General features: G+C 30.4%; 1 protein-coding gene across 1 annotated transcript in view; it reads left to right on the forward strand.

Annotated features, from left to right (window-relative positions):
• The first annotated feature begins 1,631 nt into the window (after window positions 1-1,631).
• Window positions 1,632-18,763, forward strand: part of LOC106462944 (vesicle-associated membrane protein-associated protein A-like) — a 31,012-nt gene continuing 13,880 nt past the window's right edge. The window contains exons 1-5 of the mRNA XM_013922915.2: window positions 1,632-1,898; window positions 4,700-4,852; window positions 10,049-10,152; window positions 11,979-12,059; window positions 13,903-13,992. Coding sequence (XP_013778369.1) covers window positions 1,841-1,898; window positions 4,700-4,852; window positions 10,049-10,152; window positions 11,979-12,059; window positions 13,903-13,992 — 486 coding nt within the window. The 5' untranslated portion in view covers window positions 1,632-1,840. The remainder of the gene's footprint in view (window positions 1,899-4,699; window positions 4,853-10,048; window positions 10,153-11,978; window positions 12,060-13,902; window positions 13,993-18,763) is intronic.

Genomic DNA, 18,763 nt, shown 5'->3' on the forward strand with positions numbered 1-18,763 from the left:
AACAATACTAAGGAAGGGGCAGTGTTACGACAGCGGGGTCACGTGACTCTAGCAACACGTCATATTCTCGACCGTTCACATCCCTTCCTGAAGTCTCGAGAGGTTACTAGATATGCGGTATTCTTGTATATTTAAGACCGGTAAGAGGTGACGGCAACAATGTAATGTACTGTGTAATTGAACTGCAGACAGAGAGAGACTGACGATTGAGTCGAGCACGTGAGTCGTTCGTTGTGAATTATAGCGTTTGTTATAGCGTGACTGTGGAAATTAAGTGTATTGCAAAGTTGTATTCAGAAAGAATAAACCAGTTTTATTTAAGAAAGGACTTGTATCGGTAAAGTTTCTTCGGAAATAATTTTTACGGAAAATTAACTAACGACCAGAGACGTAACAGTATTTATAGCTAGACTCTCCCCTATTAGGTAGAGAGATTTTTATTAGATTAAATTCTGTTAAAGCTTTTAAGACTAAGAGTTTTACTTAGATCTACAGTAAATTCATTGCCAGTACATTGTTATTGTCTGTCTTTAGCATATTCATTTTGCCTTGTTTTAACTTTTAATTTTAACCTTCTCTTACATGTTGGGCTAACACTCAGGTGGTGAGAGAGAACCACTATAGGTTTGTTTTTACATCATCTCTTTCTTGCCTAGGGCCAATTGGGGCGGGAGGGGGGGTAGGAGAATCATTTGGCCAGAGCCTCAAGCTCAAAGGGAGCCACAAATTTAGACTTGTTATTTTTTTGCATTTGTTAAATTTCACGACTTGTTTTATACCTATAAAAGCATTTATTAAATGTTAAGTCATGTTGATAAATATATGTTAAATATAAAATATTCAAATTATGTTTCACTTTTAATTTGGGCTAATGATTGTCTTATATTGTGTCAAATTTTTTTATCTTTATTATAGCCAGGGGCCTCAAAAGATAGAAGTACCCCGGACCTACTCTTACCAGTTCCACCCACCGATTACAAACACTTGCCGTTGTTTCGTTTTTGTATTGTGCTTGGCTTTGGCTGTGTTCTGTATATAAATAATGCTGTTGTTGTGCATTTTGTATACGAACTCTTTCTTGGTGACAAACTCGGTCAGATTTCAAGGCGATTTAAACCCATATTCTATGATGTTTTGGACTTCCTGTTTAGTGGACCTTATCCATTTATTTTGAGGAAAATTTTTGTAACGGAAAATATCACACCACTCTAAATCACGGTAGAATGTATTGTTAGAGAATATAAATCGAAATTCCCTTCCTTGGTGGTTTCTTAGGAGTTCAACTAAACAATAAAATATAACTACTAAAATTATACTTATTTCTTACCGTATCACCAGTTTAGTTTAAAAGGTTTAACGGAAATTTTTAATTAAATGCTAAAATAATATTTTGTAAGTATAGTATTAGTCAATTTTTCATATATATGTAATCTTTTTTCACTTCATGAGAACACTTTAACGTGTAAAGTACATCGATGTAGCAAGTTGTTTAGACATTGTTTATTTTTGATAGAGTCAAAATGTAGTTTTGGCGTTTCAGAAAAAATATCCTAAATACACGTTCTACTACAGCTGGCTTAATGATTTTTAATTAAAACCCCCCTTTACAAGCAACTGAGCATGCGTTGCTTATTGAGTTGCGGATTGATGCTCTTAGTGTTAGGCGTATCCATTAACTAGTGATATTTATGGATTTAGCATGAATGCGATAATAATTTTCCTTGGCCCAGTTGCTCCAAAATACAAAGAATAGTTATTTATGTCATAATTTAATACAAAGCCTGTAACTTTAAAAGTTCGTTTGGTATATGAAGTACATTATACTTTTATTTAAAGAATAATGTCAAAACCACAGCAAATTTTACAACTGGAACCCCCTTCAGAGCTACATTTCAAGGGTAAGACTAGTACTAGTACTAGTATATATAGTTATACTTATAGTGAGACTGAGAGTCATAAAACTGAATTTGATATAATGATAGATTGAAAGTACTGCTACTTGTTAATTATAGTACTACCATTAGTACTAATAGTAATAGTTATTACATTTTTCATGGCTCGTATACTATAGCTAGTCATACTGTCTTACTAAGTTACTAGTAAGTTCAAGGTTGTCCTTCTACTTCTACTCTTGAGAAAAGTACAAATTTAAACAAGACGTTTTATTTTTCACGGAGTCATCGTTTTTTTCTTATGGTATTGTAAAGTTCTGGCATTTACTACTACCAACAGTAAAATGTTCTATACATCGGTTATCCTACTAGAAAAATAAAACTGTCTTGAATGGAGCCTAGCCTGTCTTTTTCCAGATCTTTAACTTGTGTCCTTTAGAATATAGCACAGAAATCAGAGGACTTTAACCTATTGATCACCTGGAATTTCTTGCAAATAATGTCACCAGCAAAAAGATATATTAATCTATACCAGCAAGATAACTCATCCATAGGTTCATCTTAGTAGTTCTCCTTTGAACCCTTTCCACTAAGTTAATATTCTTTCTTAAATAAGGAGACCAAAATGCTATTACAAGTGAGACTTACTACTGATTTGTATAGAGAAGTAATAACCTCTTTTGGCTTGTAATTAGTATGTCTGTAAATACACCCTAGGATTTTATTAGCTCTATTAGTATACTACTAGCAACAGAGCATTTCTTCAATGACTTGAGTAACTTACTTGCCACTTTGCAATCAATAAATTTGGCATCAAACTGTAGATTAATATTTAAATTTTACAACTATTCATTACTCAGTTTCTTAATTTAAAAGTAAATATTAAAAATCACAGATCAACATCGATTTTTGTGTGTCATGTGGTAGGTTGAATGCAGCACTGGTTCAGATTAGATGTTTGTGAAGTCAAAATACTAAATCTATAGTTTCATATGAATTAGAAACTCAAATTATAGATATTGACAAGCTAGAAGATCTTATCTTTTCTGTTTGCTAAGATATTGCTCATGTAATAAATCACATACAGTGGCACCTCGCTCACCTCTTTCCAATTTTGGAAACACTTTCTTATATACACTTCTATATATGACATGAATAACCATTCGGAAGCTCAGAATGTCCCCTAGTAGTTTTCTCAGCCTTTCTAATGTTCCTTCCACCATTTGTTTCTTTTGAATCAAGACTTCAATGATTTTTTAGTCTGTTCGAAATTTCATATTTTTTTGTAGACCCAAATACAGCTTAGTTACTAAGCTTGATAAATTATAGTAGAATTATATGGTATTGATGTAGTAATTTATGATTGTTTAGTTATTCAAAATTATATATAAAACCTAAAAAAAATATTTTGTTTCATATCCTCCACATGCAAAATTTTTACAGGCTTAGCAACCTACGTCAAGCAGCAACCGAATACAAAGGTCGTAAATAGAAGAAATAATTGTTTGCTTTACTTCTTTATTTACTGTTCTATGTTTTAAGAAAAATAACTTTAAGAACATATTTCAAAATAGCAATAATCTATATACATACATAATGTATAAAAATTGAAATTAAAATACAGTCACTCTGTACAAAGTAATTTGTCTTGGCTGTGTTTTAGTCAACTAGTATTTTGCTAAAGGTCACCTTTATGTTATTTGATAGGGTAGCATGAGTGCACATGAGCCACGTCGTTGTAACTTTTGTATTGTTAGCCAGGCATGGGTGAAAGGTCAATATAATGAAAATAATAAATATATATATATATATATAAAGAAATTTCCAAATTTTCTGATGCATAAAAGTATTTTTAATCTTAAAATAAAATTACTTTGCATGATAGATAGGCAAGATGTGAAAAGAAAAAAAAAAGGCATGAGAGATACATTGCTTTACAAACTTTAAGACTTAATAAAAACACTAGATATTTTGGATATGAAAGAATTGTAATGTTTACTGATAAACTGCCAGATTTCATTAACATTTGCTTACTAATTTCAAAGTTATAGCATGAAAACTATAACAAGCACAAAATGGTTACGAAGTTGGTCCCAGGGATCGAGCCAAGTTGAAAGAGTTAATTAGGTGTTATATAGATATGCAAAACATTGATAAATCAAAGTTACTTCTGTAAACTATAAGCTACAAGTCATTAAGTCTGGAGGCTAAAAATAATCATTACTTAGATATTGATATTTGGCACCTCTACTGTTTTCTATGGTAATAAAAATATGTTATAATATTGAACTATTTAAAGTTATGGTATTAAATAATACACATTTTCAACATAATTTATTATTTCATTTAACTTGTTCTGATATCCCTGTGGCGTGTCCAAGTGCATTAAAAATATTAGTTCAGATTTATTGTGTGTATGTATGAGTGTAGGGAAGCAATTTGTGTAACTGTGGCATGAGAGTTGTTCTTTCAAATTTAGATTTTGTGACTGATAGAGTGACTGGTGATTATAGAAGTAAATTATTGAGAAATAGGTTTTAGTATTCTGCAATGTGAGCAGGACATGTCTTTTGCATCACTTGTTAAGTTGTGCCTATGGCTGTAGATGAAATTTTTTTAGATGTCTAACCAATAATTATTATTTACATGTATGTTAAGGACAGTATATAATTGTCATTTATAGAAAATAAAACTTGATTTCTAATTTTAACCTGAAATATACAGGTTTTGCTTTATTTGAAATTTGTTACTGAAAGATGTTATATTTCTACATTATTTACATGGACACATTTTTTCTTGGACTTCAGGACCCTTCACAGATGTTACTACTTCAAATCTAACTTTGTACAACCCATCAGAATGGCGAGTATGTTTCAAAATAAAAACTACCACTCCAAAGAGATACTGTGTGAGACCAAACAGTGGAATTATAGAACCCAAACAGCACATGACTGTATCAGGTGAGTTTTCTCACATTTTTCTTTATGTTGTCTCTTAAGTTCATAGAATTATATAGCAGAAATAAATGTGCATCTATGGTCTTTCCAGTAGTCAAATTTCGTAAAGAAAATAAAGCAATTGGTAATTCAGATGTTCTCTCAATATACACTTAGAATCAATGTCTCACAGTATTAATTCATGTTGTTCAAATGATTGAAATTCTCATGCAATGGCCTGGGGCAAACTGTTGATCCTTGCCATTTCAAGATCTTGGTTAATCAAGGGCAATTTCTTTTTAATCCTGGGGCAACAACATTTTGTTTCAGGGCAGAGGAAACAATTTCAATATAACAAAATTAAACAAATGACACCCAAAGTATTGAAAAAAAATGTCTATCAATTTATTTGGGACCTTTTTTCATATAATATTTTTTTCACAGAACTCGTAAACAGTATTTTACTAGTTTCATGGCTGTACTAGCTTCATCTTAAAATCGTATTCATGAAAAAACCACTAGTCTATTTCTTGACAGTTCTTGTAAAAAGTGCTGAATTGCCCTTAATTTTAGGCATATTCATTAACGTTTTTTGTCATTTTCCAGTGATGCTGTTGTAGGATGTTGCATGTGTTGTTACTATAGCATCAGTATGAAATCAAAATTGAAAAGTGTACAAGAATTTGATGAATATGTCATGATTTGCATAAATATCAGCTCCACATGCAGGGGACAAAATAGTTTAGTGGATTTGATTAGCAGAAACTGCTAATCAATATTGAATTTGATTAGCAATTAGCAAATATTGCTTAGCATCTTTTTAACATTCATCATTTTAACACATTATGGTAACTAAATCCAGCACTAAAAGTCTTAACTCTTTGTAAAGAAATGCACTAATGAAAAGAGGTAAATGGTATGTTTTTATTCTAATAACACTTTTATTCAGCTTCAAACCCTAATATTTCATTGTACCATACATGGCATTTCATGAACGGAGGGGTGGTAAATAACTTGGAGAAGAGGGAATGCCTAGAGAATAAATGTCATTTCTCACATTAGGGGAAATTCAGGATTTTTTAAAATATTGTCTTATAAAATTAAGAACTGAAAATGTATATACTATTAAAATATGGATTATTACCTATGATTTTATGCTATACCAATTGATATAACATGTACAAAAAGTAGTTTAATTAAATTTCGAATGTAACTCACTAAAAGCCTCATGACATGCACAGTAAAAGATGCCTGTGGTGAGAGGGGTAATTACTAATGAAAAGTCACTAGACACTTTCTTCATCAAAAAGCCATGGAGACCACATTGTGAAGAGAGTGATGATGTCTCACCAAAAGAAAAATAAATAAAATAAACCAGATTAATTTGAAAAATGACTTGTGGTAACCTTGTTCAGTTGCAATTTCTTCAAGTCACTTTTTTCTCTGGTTATCAATTGTTGTATCATTTTGTGACAGCTGAGGTGTTTGGTATTTCTGACAGTTTTTGAAGTTTTATTTTATATACTAGGAACTACTTTAAGAAGTACAAAATTTAACATAAATTACTCATTATAATGTTTTCATCCCTCAGGCAAAGCATAATTTTCATAGCCCTCAATTTTGATTGGTTACATAGCCATAAAATAGAAAATCAGACCCCTCTTGCCACACACACCTGCCACATCCTCTCTTTCAGGATTTGTCAATAGTTCTCCCATACATTTAATACCGTATTATTTATAACCAATAGAAACCCAAGGTTTTAATCTGTCAAATGATGTATTGTATTGCATTGTTTTCTGTACAGAAAAATGTTAATTGCACTTTCAGTAGAAGTTTTGTTCTCACAGAAAACACATGGACTAGCTTGGATGAATTTTTAACAGCTCTTGTCGCATAGTTAGGAAGCTAGAAAAATTGTAATAGTTATGGGACATTGTCTGCTTTTTGCCTTTTATTATTCTATGTTGTTTGGTGCATTATTTAATAAAAATAGCTATAGTCCGAGCTATATAGGGTTTAACCCTGCTGACGTGATCAGGTAGGTATGTGAGTGGTAAATGGGAAAAGTTGCTGTTTTAGAAATTTTTGAATTGTTATACTTGAAATGTTAGTGACCTCTTTAGCATATTATTAGTTTATATGTTCATAATATATCATAACCAATACTTTGAATGGTCAGTTTTTAGCTCAGGAATTCAATAGGGGGGTTTTGGCATGTGAATTATTTGGAAACCTTGTTGATCCCAACAATTAAGTACTACTATACTTAATTAAATAAAAATTTAGTGCACTACTACAATTAGTATGAAAAATGTTGGGTTCAGTGTCATCGATGGTCAACAGCAAAAAGAAAAAGAAAGCCCAGGTAAGTACTTTTTCATGTGTATACTTTGTTTATTATTATAAAAGTAACTGAAATGTAAAAATAGTCAACTTTTTAGGCTAGTTAAAGTTAGATTAGGTAAAATAAATAATAATAATATAAAAAAATGTTAATGAGGCACGCACTTGAGCAGCTCAGAGTAGCTCTTGGGTAATGTAATTTGATACCATAACATGAGCCACATGTTTCCCAAGTGATTTACAACTTATAATGATGCAAATAGTAGTTAGACATGGTTCAAAGGGCAATAGAATTTAAGTATAAATAGATGCATACAGTTACCAGTTTAAAGCTACTTAGGATAAACAAATGAAGTTTCATGCTACAATTTGAAGTTGTTCTAGAAAGAAAAAGGGTAATTTTGATTTATTTCAATTTTTTTTTTTTTTATGGTTATGAGGTTGGTCAAATTGACCAATCTTGTATAGAGTTAGGGTAGAGAACATAACAGATAAAATAGGAAGTTTTTTGCTGAAAAAAATGTTTGAAATATATTTAGGAGGTTTTTAGAGATTATGCAAATGACATGTCAGATTTTTGAGATGAAGAAAAGTATTTTTATCCTTAACATGAAAATCACTTTGCACTTGGACTGGTCAAAAATAAAAGAATTGATATATTGATGGGCAAATCTTTAGTAAAAATACTTCTTTAAAAAACTGATTTTTTTGTGTACAAATGACTTGTAATGTTTACTAAAAGTCTGCCAAATTTTGTGAATATACACATGCTGTATTAAAAGTTCATTTATTAAAACTATATACAAGTAAAAATGGTTACATGGTTGGTCCAAGGGACTGAGCCCATACTGAGAGACCTCATAACTGGCTTAGTGCTAAATGTGCAATGTATGTGATATGTGCGGGAAATGAATATCAGCTGTGGCTTTGGTTTATTAAACTGAAACATTACGGCACTTTCACTGTGTTGTGGGAGGTCTCAATGACAACATACAAGAGAAAGGAATGATTCACACATTATGCTAAAAGGAAAGTGATTTGCAACTGGAGTTGTTTTGATTTGCAGATTGCAATGCGAACCTGGATATTTTGTCACTTGACATACGTACATTTAGGTCCTGATAATGTATGAAATGTCAGTGATGACCATATGGCTAGGAAAAGTTATAAAACACAACATTGCCATTTTCTGTGTATAGTAGTAAATGATTGACATGGATGATCATAGGAAATCACATTGATTGGGTTTTGAACATAATCTGACCTGAATGTTGAAAGGAGCTATTTCTTACTCCTGGAGGTTTGTTGTCACAATAACATATTTAATTAGCAGAAATTGTGCCAATGCAGCCATGAATTTTTATCCTAATATTTGTGTGTAAGTTTGTGTGTCCATCCAAATTAATATAAGGATTCAAGCCCTTAAAGGATACTGATGGCAAAGCTTTTGTTGAAAACTATGAAATGGCTTAGCTTTTAAATATTCTCTTCTGTTTTTCAAGAGAATATATTAGCAATATTCTTTATCCTGAACATTCTGTGAGAAATATTGAATTTCACTTGAATCGTATAGATATTAATCCCTTGGTAATAAGTAGGAAGATTGAGAGATTAAAAATAGATAAACCTCCAGGACAATGTAAGGTTTTTCCCCAGACTTTTAAAAGAAATCAAAGATCAGATGTGCAATCCTTCTCTTTCATTTTTATTAGGTCTATTGACTGTGGGTCTGAGGATTTGGGGTACTTAAGAGTTGTTTGGAAACTATAGCCATTTAATTTTTTGTACTGTTGAAAATTACATAGAATCTGTTAACATAAGCTTTACAAAATTTAGTTACAAGAAAGTCAAGGTAGATTTATCAAAGAAAATCTTTCCATAGTAATTGTTCCACTTTTTCAAGGGTGTAACTTGTCATCTGGATGATGGGAAGAGTGTGGGTTTGGTGAACTTATATTTCCAAGTTTATTGTAAGATGACATACATAAGATTAGCTAAGGAAATCATACTAGTAAGGTGGATGTACAATGACAGCCTTTAAGTTAAACAACTTAATATTTCCTTCCTGTCCATGTCTTGTATTTGCATTTGAAAGATCTAGTATCTGTGTTTAGAAAGCTTACTTATATTACAGTTAATATATATGTTACATTTCTGGATTAATTAGTCCAAAAATTCAAGAAAAATGTATGATCTCCAGAAAGTTTATAATGTTATTTATAGTTTACCTTGATCATTTTTATCATTTGATCCTTTCTTCATTGTTTAAGTCTTTTCTTTACTGATAGGTAATCACATATAGTATTAAATAAGATTAAGTTGTCTAATGACCCAACTGGTAATTAATGCTTAGGTTGATATTTTCACCCTCCACATAAAGTGTCAATGAAAGGTATCTTTGGAAAACAAGTACTGACTTGTGCATTGTTATTATGAATTTAATGTGGTGTGGGGAGGCTTTGAGGTATTCATATAATTTCGATATCTGTAAATGCATGAAAGTACTTTTCTGTGGTTGCTATTTTATATACAGTTTTAATTATCTCACACTTATTAGTTTGTGCATATTATTTTGTGAATGCAAATGTTAAGTCCAACTTTGGAAATTGAAGTGTTACACAAAGTATTTGTAGGTGTGAATGTGTTTGTGATATAATATAATATCATTTGGACTGGTTAATGAAAACAGTTTTTATCTTGTTAATATTTGTTAGTTTAATAGAAAGTGAAAAACAGCCACTTATAATATTTAGTGATGAGAAAACAATATTCCCTTAGCTGACCCAGAAAGAGATTATTATTTAATTCAGCTCATTTCTTTGATTAGCAGATAAGAAATAAATATTCCTCTTTTCTTCTCACTTATAAATGTAGTTATGCTTCAGCCATTTGATTATGATCCTCATGAAAAACTTAAACACAAATTCATGGTACAGACAATGATTGCACCAGAAGGAGACTGTAATCTTGAAACAGTGGTAAGTCTTGTCTCATTAATATTATTTTAAAGTCTCGTTTTTACCTTGCTCACTTTTCTTTCATTATATCTGCCTGTGTACAGTACCTCATACTTGACATGCATCACGTTTGTACAAATTCACATACATTTTAAAATATTTATTGTTATGAGATGGTTATAATCAAGTTTGCATAATACCAACAACTGATCAGATAATCAAGATACCTTTAAACTAGTACTGAGTAGGCAGTTGAGGCTTGTTTAACCCTTTCACTGCAAAAATCAGCTAAATTCAATTGAACCTTTATTACTATTAAGTGTGGAAATCCACTTTTTTTGACAGCAGTGAAAAAATTCCCCTTACTATGACAGTTGACAGATCTCCCCTTGAAATGGCTACTGTTTTACTGTCGTATCCTGGAGAACCCTTTACAACAACTTTTGCAAATTTTCTTGTTGAAAATTTAAATTCCCTATTATTTAATATTGTTTTCAAGAACTTTTAATGCCCAATATGGAAATTTTATTGTCATTTCAAGTTGGAAAAGTAATAAAAGACGTCAAATTAAGACTTTTTATTTTTTTTATGGAGAATTAACTTATGGGGGATGCACCTAAAATCTAATTATGCAGTGAAAAGGTTAAACTACCATGCTTTTAAGGACTTCTAATGGTTTTTCTTCTTAATTTATTACTCATTGAGTAGAAGAATAATTAATATGATGAATAGCGACAAGAGTTTAAAAAAAGGGGAGTTAATAATATTATGAAAAGTAAAGGATGGTTTTAATTTTTATTAACCCTTTCCACATGGGTCAAAGACCATGTCATCACGTTTGTTGAATCGCATTCAAAGTTTTATTGAACTGCTATTTTATGAATTTATTTATGTCAACAAGTTTGTAGATTATAACACAAAGTTTACTATTATACATTATTTGATCTCTTAAGTTAAAAGTAAATATTAAAAAACACACCTAAACATCGAGTTTTGTGTGTCACATGGTGTGTTGAATGCAGCACTGGTTCAAATTAATATTAATAAGCTAGAATATCAAATAAGAACCTCAAGATTTAATTTAAAAAAATCTGATATTTTGGGTATGAAACCTTGCCATGTTTACTGATAATCTGCCAAATTTCATGAACATATGCTTACTAATTTAAAAGTTATAGCATGAAAAATATAACAAGCACAAAATGGTTATGAGGTCATGCCCAGGGACAGAGCCCATGCTGAAAGAGTTAAAGAAAGTTTATAGTTAAAATTATTTTCAGTTATATATGAAACTTGCACTGTCTAAATATGCATATACTCTCATTTGTAATTATCTTAACAACATATAACCAGAAGTTTCAACATAATTTATAATTATTAGTATTACAATATTTGACAGTTTGGTTGAATGTTATTTATTTAAAGTAAACATTTGTTATTTTCAGTATTATGTTCATGTCAAGATTTGTTTGTTTGTTGTTTTTTTAAAGCCTTTTAATCACATGTTTGTCTTTTGAAAAATTTTGTTGTAAAAACTGTAATGTAAAATATACAAGTCATGTTACTTAATTCTAAACCTATCACAAGTTTTGATTTACTGGTGAACAAATTTCATTTTTTATATCTTTATAATTGAAGATAAGTTTTGAAGAAAAATAGATGCATTGATTTATATTTGAGAACTGTACAAAAGTTATTGCATTTCAGTATTACAAAATTCTGTTAATATCTGAACATAATGGAAATGGTTGTTAGATATTATTCACAACAGATAATATATTTGGCAGAAACTCTGTTATTTTCGGCTATCTTTAACATTTATTGATAGTAATGCATATTTTGAACAGTGGAAGTATGCCAACTCAGAAAATCTTATGGATTCCAAACTAAGGTGTGTTTTTGACCTTCCTTCAGAAGAAATTTCTCAGGTGAGTAATGCAAAAAGTTAGTATTTCATTCATTTGAAATTAAACTTAAAAACTATTTAACAGAGTTTATTATATTTGTTTTATTAAATGTTTATAATGAAATTGTTTTCATTAGCTGATGTCTAACTTTTTTTATGTTTATTTTAGAAATTTTATGTTTTAACTGTTAACATAATCATTACCTCATTAAGCACAATTAAAGTTTATGCTTATTAGCATAAAAAAGTTTAAAAATTGAAGTTTTTTTTCCAAAGATCCTTGAAGCTTTCTTTGTTATTTTGTACACTGTGATAATTATTTGTAGGACTATAATTAAATGTTCATGGAATTTTGAACTGTAAAACACTTTTAGAAAAATATAATTTTACAGATTGTAAGATTTACCCAATGTATCTATTCGAAAATATACAATAAATAGCTCCAACTTCAACCTGTTAATAAAAGTTGCCCTTTAATAAGCTGTTACTGTGATTGATTAATTAGCCAAAATCTTGTTTTTTTTGCCTTTATTGGATATTTGTTTTATGTTTCTTACTTTTATACTGCAAGATTTCATAATATATTTGAATTCTTCTAGCATACCTATTATTCCTAACTGTAATATGCATGATAAAATAGAACTACAAGAGGAGGATATGAACTGGCTGGTTTAACTGTTGTCATGATGAATATTGAAATTTGATATTTTGTTCTTTGATTAAAATATGAGTTAGAACCTGTAATTATCTGTACTATGAGAATTAAACTGCTTGTGTTTAAGATGTATAAGTATTTAATCTATATGCATTGTACTAATCAGTGAGTTCATGATATAAAGGAAATAGAAGAAATTGGATGGTTTAAAGTAAGTAAAATCTTAATTAAAATATTTCTAGAGTTAATTTCTGGCTATCAAACTTCTTTATTTTTTTACTCTTTAGGCATTATTGCTGTAAAAGCATGTTTAGAGTAACTACTTGGTTTATAGCAATACGTATATAATTTAAAATTTGAAAAATTTATCATGTCACAGTATAAAAAAGAAAATATGAGTAACAAATAACAACATGGTAAACAAAAATTGTTTTATCAAGTTGTGACATGTGAAAAAAACAGCCAATGTGACAATGGCAGGTCATTAGACAATCCATAGTTTATTAGAGTAAGAACAAATTATATTCAAAATTCAATGACAGTTTGGTGTGAGATAAAGGAAGAATACTATATGGTACCAATAAATATAGTTGGCAAACTTGAGAGAGAAAAAAAGTCTAAATGAAAATATTTTAAGCCAGCTTCTTTCATTTACCTGATAAAAATTTTGAAGGATGATATATTCAGTCTTCATATGATTTGCTATCATATTGAAAATTTAATTACAAATCAGATGCAAAGGGTAATAATTGCATAATTTGATTGTCTTTAGCATGTTTTAGGAAATATTTATAAAAGTTTAAAATTCTCAATGAAATCTGACATGGGAATTACTTTATATTAATATTTTGAAAATTTCATAAATTTGAGCTAAGTTTGTATCACCTTCATTCTATAATTCATACTAATTTGTGTATAAGTGTGTGTGTATTGTTTTGTGTAGTATATCCAAATTGGTGTCATAATTTTTCACATTTTGTGTATATGTGTATTTGTTTTTCTTGTTAAATACCTTTTCATTGAAAGGATTGATAGGAAAAGTAGTGTTACTGTTAAATCTAAATCCTAAATATTGTCTTGTTTTAAATTTTCTAATTTTGTGTGTTATTTGTTAAATGCACTATGTGAAGTCCTGTTTCATCTGTTTTATTATTAATTTTTCTTCTGTCATGTACTTGTAGCATGAAGAGAATGTTTTGTACACTTACAGAATAACCTAGACTCTAACATAGGGCATGTGGAAGACAATTCTCCATTGATAAAACTATCTTCAGATCCCTTACCTAAGCCTTCACCCAAGGTGAGTTACCATAACTACCATGTGCTTGTTTATTAAAATGTTCATGTAAACACTTTCATGAGTGTGGAATTTATATTACCCAATGCCAGAAACAACAAGAATTGTTGATAAGTTTTACCATTTTACATTGCCAGTTGAACAAGTAGTTTTGTTTTCTATATTATTCCTCAACCAAAACTGTATATATATCCCTTTAATTCACACACACACACACACACACACACACACACACACACAGAGTAACAAACGAATGCTTTCGTCTACAGTTGGAGCCCAGTAAAGGTTGAGTGCCACCTTTTAAGAAGAATGCACATCATAATAAAAATTACAAAAAGCTTCTCAAATGAATACTCACCTCCATATACAGATAGCTATTTCCTCTTGAATTTGCACATTCAGCCTGATGGATTTGCATGCCACCAGCCTTGTAAAAACTTCCATCTAATTTCACGTGCGACCATGTGAATTTGTGCTACTATAGGATGATGTATCATGCAGCAAGATCCTAAACCAATAGGAGTGTGACACACCTCCACACACAAATACTCTCTCTACATTTGTGCATGAGAATTTTCATTCTTTTCCTCGAACACTTGTATTCAAACACGTTTGGAGTTTGCTGATATTTCAAATTTTGTTCTCAACTTTCAGATTTCAACTTGGATTTATCATACTCAATATGATTTTATTGATCAGTGTGAACTTTATCTCTGATAATGTAGGTGATGAGATTCCTCACGTAGAGTAATTTACCACCATTTCTGTTGAGTTCTTTATCTGTGGATGATGATGCCCATCTTGCATATTTTGTAGGGTCCTTATACAGCCAGGACCATCTGCTGCCATCCTTTCCACTCATTTCTTTTGTTGTTTTGTTGAGCCTGACTTTGAAGAGGACAATCTTGAGCACTTTTTTCCCCAAAATTTCTAAGGATACTTCTCTGTCTAATGAATATCTTTTTACTTTTCCTGCTCACCTTACACATGATCAGTTTGTTTGGTACCTGGCATTTCCTTTGGGTTCAACCTCGCTCCCACTGTTTTATGTCTTGTCCTCCCTTCCTTACCATTTAACACATAGAAGTTAATGTTTAGATGTAGTTTATTACTCCTTAACATATAACTCTGAGAATTTGATGTTTCAACATCGTTTATTACATGTCCATATACAATAGATGTAGTTCATTACTCCTTACTTGTACCACATAGAATATAATGTTTAGTCATAGTTACTTACTCCTAAACATTTATCACATAGAATATTATGTTTAGTCCTAGTTCATCACTCTTTCACATGTACACATAAAAATTGATATTTGGTTGTATTTAATTACTGCTTACCATGTAACACATAGACATTAATATTTCATTCTGGTTGATTACTCCTTTACATGCCTGCACAGAAGGTAATGTTTAAATCTAATTTATTATGCCTTCACATGTATGAAAGATAATGCTTAGTCTTACTGAATTATTCCTTGCCATGCACTCATAGATGTTAATGTTTAGTTGTAGATTTTATTCCTTAACATGTCCACGTAGAAGATAATGTTTTGATATAGTTAATCACTTCTTCACATGTACACATTGAAGATTTTGTTTAAGCATAGTAAATTACTCCTTAACCCTATTGCCCCGAGTACTCTTTACTGCACGACACAAGGTTTTAGTGTCTTACATTCAAAATATTATTAAACTACTTTTTATTTAGGTTATACCAATTAGAATAGCGTAAAATCTTAGCTAATAATCCATATTTTAATATAAAACAAGTTTTAAGTTCATAATTCTACAAGGCAATATTTAAAAAAAATCATAAATTTCTACTAGTGTGACCGCATGACACATTTTCTTTTAGCATATTATCATCCCTATTTTATCCACCGCCTCTCAAAAAGTACGAAATTAAACATAAAATACTCACTAAAAAATAGTTATTGTTCAAACAAACCATAATTTTTATAGCCTTCAATTTTGTTTGGTTACAGAGCCACACCCACCTGCCACATCCTCTCCTTCACAATTTGTTGATAGTTCTCTCTTACGTTTCATTATATATTACCTATAACCAATAGAAAGTCAAGGTTTTCATGTATCAAATGACGTATTGTATAACATTGTATTCTGAACAGAATATCATCAATTTTACTCACAGTACAAGTTTTGTTCCTGTGGGAAAGTTAATGACTAGCTTGGAAAAATTTGTAACTGTTCTTGTTGCATAGTTAGAAAGCCAGGAAAATTTTGATGGTAAATGAATTTATCTACTTTTTGCATGTTATTAGTCTATATTCTTTGGTGCATTATTTCATTAAATAAAAATTATTAAATGGATTACTATCTACAGTATAAAAAATTAGGGTTAACTCTCTCTTTGAAAACCCGGAAGCAAGAAAAAAAAAGATTGGGTAAGTACTTTATTTCTTGTTTTTCATATTTATTCTTTAATTATTATAAACGTAACTTAAGTCTAAAAATACGGATCTTTTTAAGTTATTTAAGACTAGATTAGGTTAAATAAGTAATAATAATCATATAATTAAAATGGTTCATAAGGCACTCATGCAAGCAGCTCGTGGGTAATGTAATTTGATAGAGTAACGTGAGCTGTGCATTCCCTGAGTGATTTAAACTTATAATGGTGTGAATAGTAGTTAGACATGGTTCAAAGGGCAATAAAACAATAAAATTTAGTTATAAGTAGATGTATACTGTTACGAACTTAGAGCTACTTGGGATAAACGAATGTACACAGTGTGGTCACAAGTAAATAGACACCACCTTCTCAGAAAAAATGAAATTTTTCAGTCATATTCACATGAATTGATATATTTATAATTTAATTAATATCTACTAGATCTTCCTTTCGCTTCGTAGAGTTCGTTGATCGTTTGGGGCATCGTGAGAATCATCTCGTCAATTTTAGATTGTGAGATTTTTTGTCCACTCTTGCTTCAAAACTTGGAGTAGATCGCTCTTCCAAATTGGTTTTTTTGGTTGTTTCTTGACTTGCCAGTCGAGTATGGCCCAGAGGTTTACGATGGGGCTCATGTCAAAAGATTGGCTCGGCCAGGGCAACTTCTGGATACCATTTTCTTCCACTTTTGAGTAGCACATTCATGTGGACACGTGTGAAATTAGATGGGTGTTTTCACAAAGCTGATGCAGATCCCTCGGGCAGAATGTGCAAACTTGAGGAAATGGCTATCTATGTATAGAGATGAGTATCTATCAGAAATACATTTTCAGGTAAAGAAAATGTGAACTTTAAACTCTCTTTTTTTTTAATATACATGTATATATTAAACATGATTTTAGTTCATGGCAAAACCTGGTATAATAATCCTTATGACTAAATGTTAGAAAACCACAAAATACTTCAATGAATATATAAATATATATATGAAGAGTTTAGATGCAAAACACTGTACATATGTAGATTGTTACTTACATTTTGTCCCTTAAACAAGAAGTGTTCATGAATTCCACATCCATGACCATTGCATTACTAACATATTTAATAATAGGATTAGATCTACTAATATGTATTAATTTTAAACGATTAGTTTGATTTCCTGTTCATTTATGTGTGTTTCTTTGTTTGTTTAAATATTTCTGTGTGACTGGGCTGATGTGAGCATGTCATGACCTTTCAAAATTTAAATAAACATCTTATTATCAAGTTATGTCAATAAACTTGGATTAAAACATAGTTTATAATTCATATTTTTATATTATCTAAGTTTTCACATATTAATTTCAAAATGAAATATAAAAAAAATTAATCTTCATTTTTCTGTATTATGTGGTGCATCTGAGCTCCAGTTTCTCCACTTCTGAATTTTCTTGCATCTAAAATAGGTTGAAGGAGTATCAAGCCAATTAAAAGCACAATCTATACATAACTATGAGCAGGAATCTAAGACTTGAAACTTATACTTTCCTCATTGGGTGAGAATCAATAAATTTGTTACACCTACTAGAAAAGCCCCTCCCATCTCTTTCTCTGTGACTTTCAAGATTGTTTGCTAATCAACTTTACATGACTTACGAACTTGTTTATAACCAACTGAAAGAGCGGATTCTCTTTTACAATTCTACATTCATTTTTACCATCTTAACCCTTTCCACACGGGTAACAGAACAAAGGCTATATCATTGCATTTATTGACTCTCATTCAAAATTTTATTGAACTACTATTTTATGAATTTATGTCAATAAGTTTGGTATCAAACTATAGATTATAAATCAAATGTTAGTGCTATACATTATTCAATTTCTTAATTGAAAAGTATATGTTAAAAAATACACACCGAAATGTTGATTTTTGTGTGTCATATCATATGTTGAATGCAGCATATGTATATGACATGTGAATAACCAATTGAAAGCTCAGGATGTCCCTCTAGTGACTTTCTCAATCATTTTCAAGTATTATGATGTCACCTCATTCTTTCAATACAAATCTTCATTCTGGTAAGGTGAGTCTTTAGTCTGCGTGAAATTTAATATTTTATTATACCCAAATACGGCTTTAATAAAAATAAATTATAGTGGAATCCTATGGTATTGATATAGTAATTTATGATTATTTGAAATGTATTTTTAAAACCTAAAAAAATTATTTTGTTTCACTCCCACCATGTGCGAAATTTTATAAGACATAGCAAGCTATAAGAAGCAGCAAATGAGTACAAAGGTCGTAACTAGAAGAGATAATTGTTTGTTTTACTTCTTTATTTACTGTTCTATGTTTTGTATGTATTGTAC

Source organism: Limulus polyphemus, unplaced genomic scaffold (assembly GCF_000517525.1).
Source record: "Limulus polyphemus unplaced genomic scaffold, Limulus_polyphemus-2.1.2 Scaffold49, whole genome shotgun sequence".
NCBI lineage: Eukaryota > Metazoa > Arthropoda > Merostomata > Xiphosura > Limulidae > Limulus > Limulus polyphemus.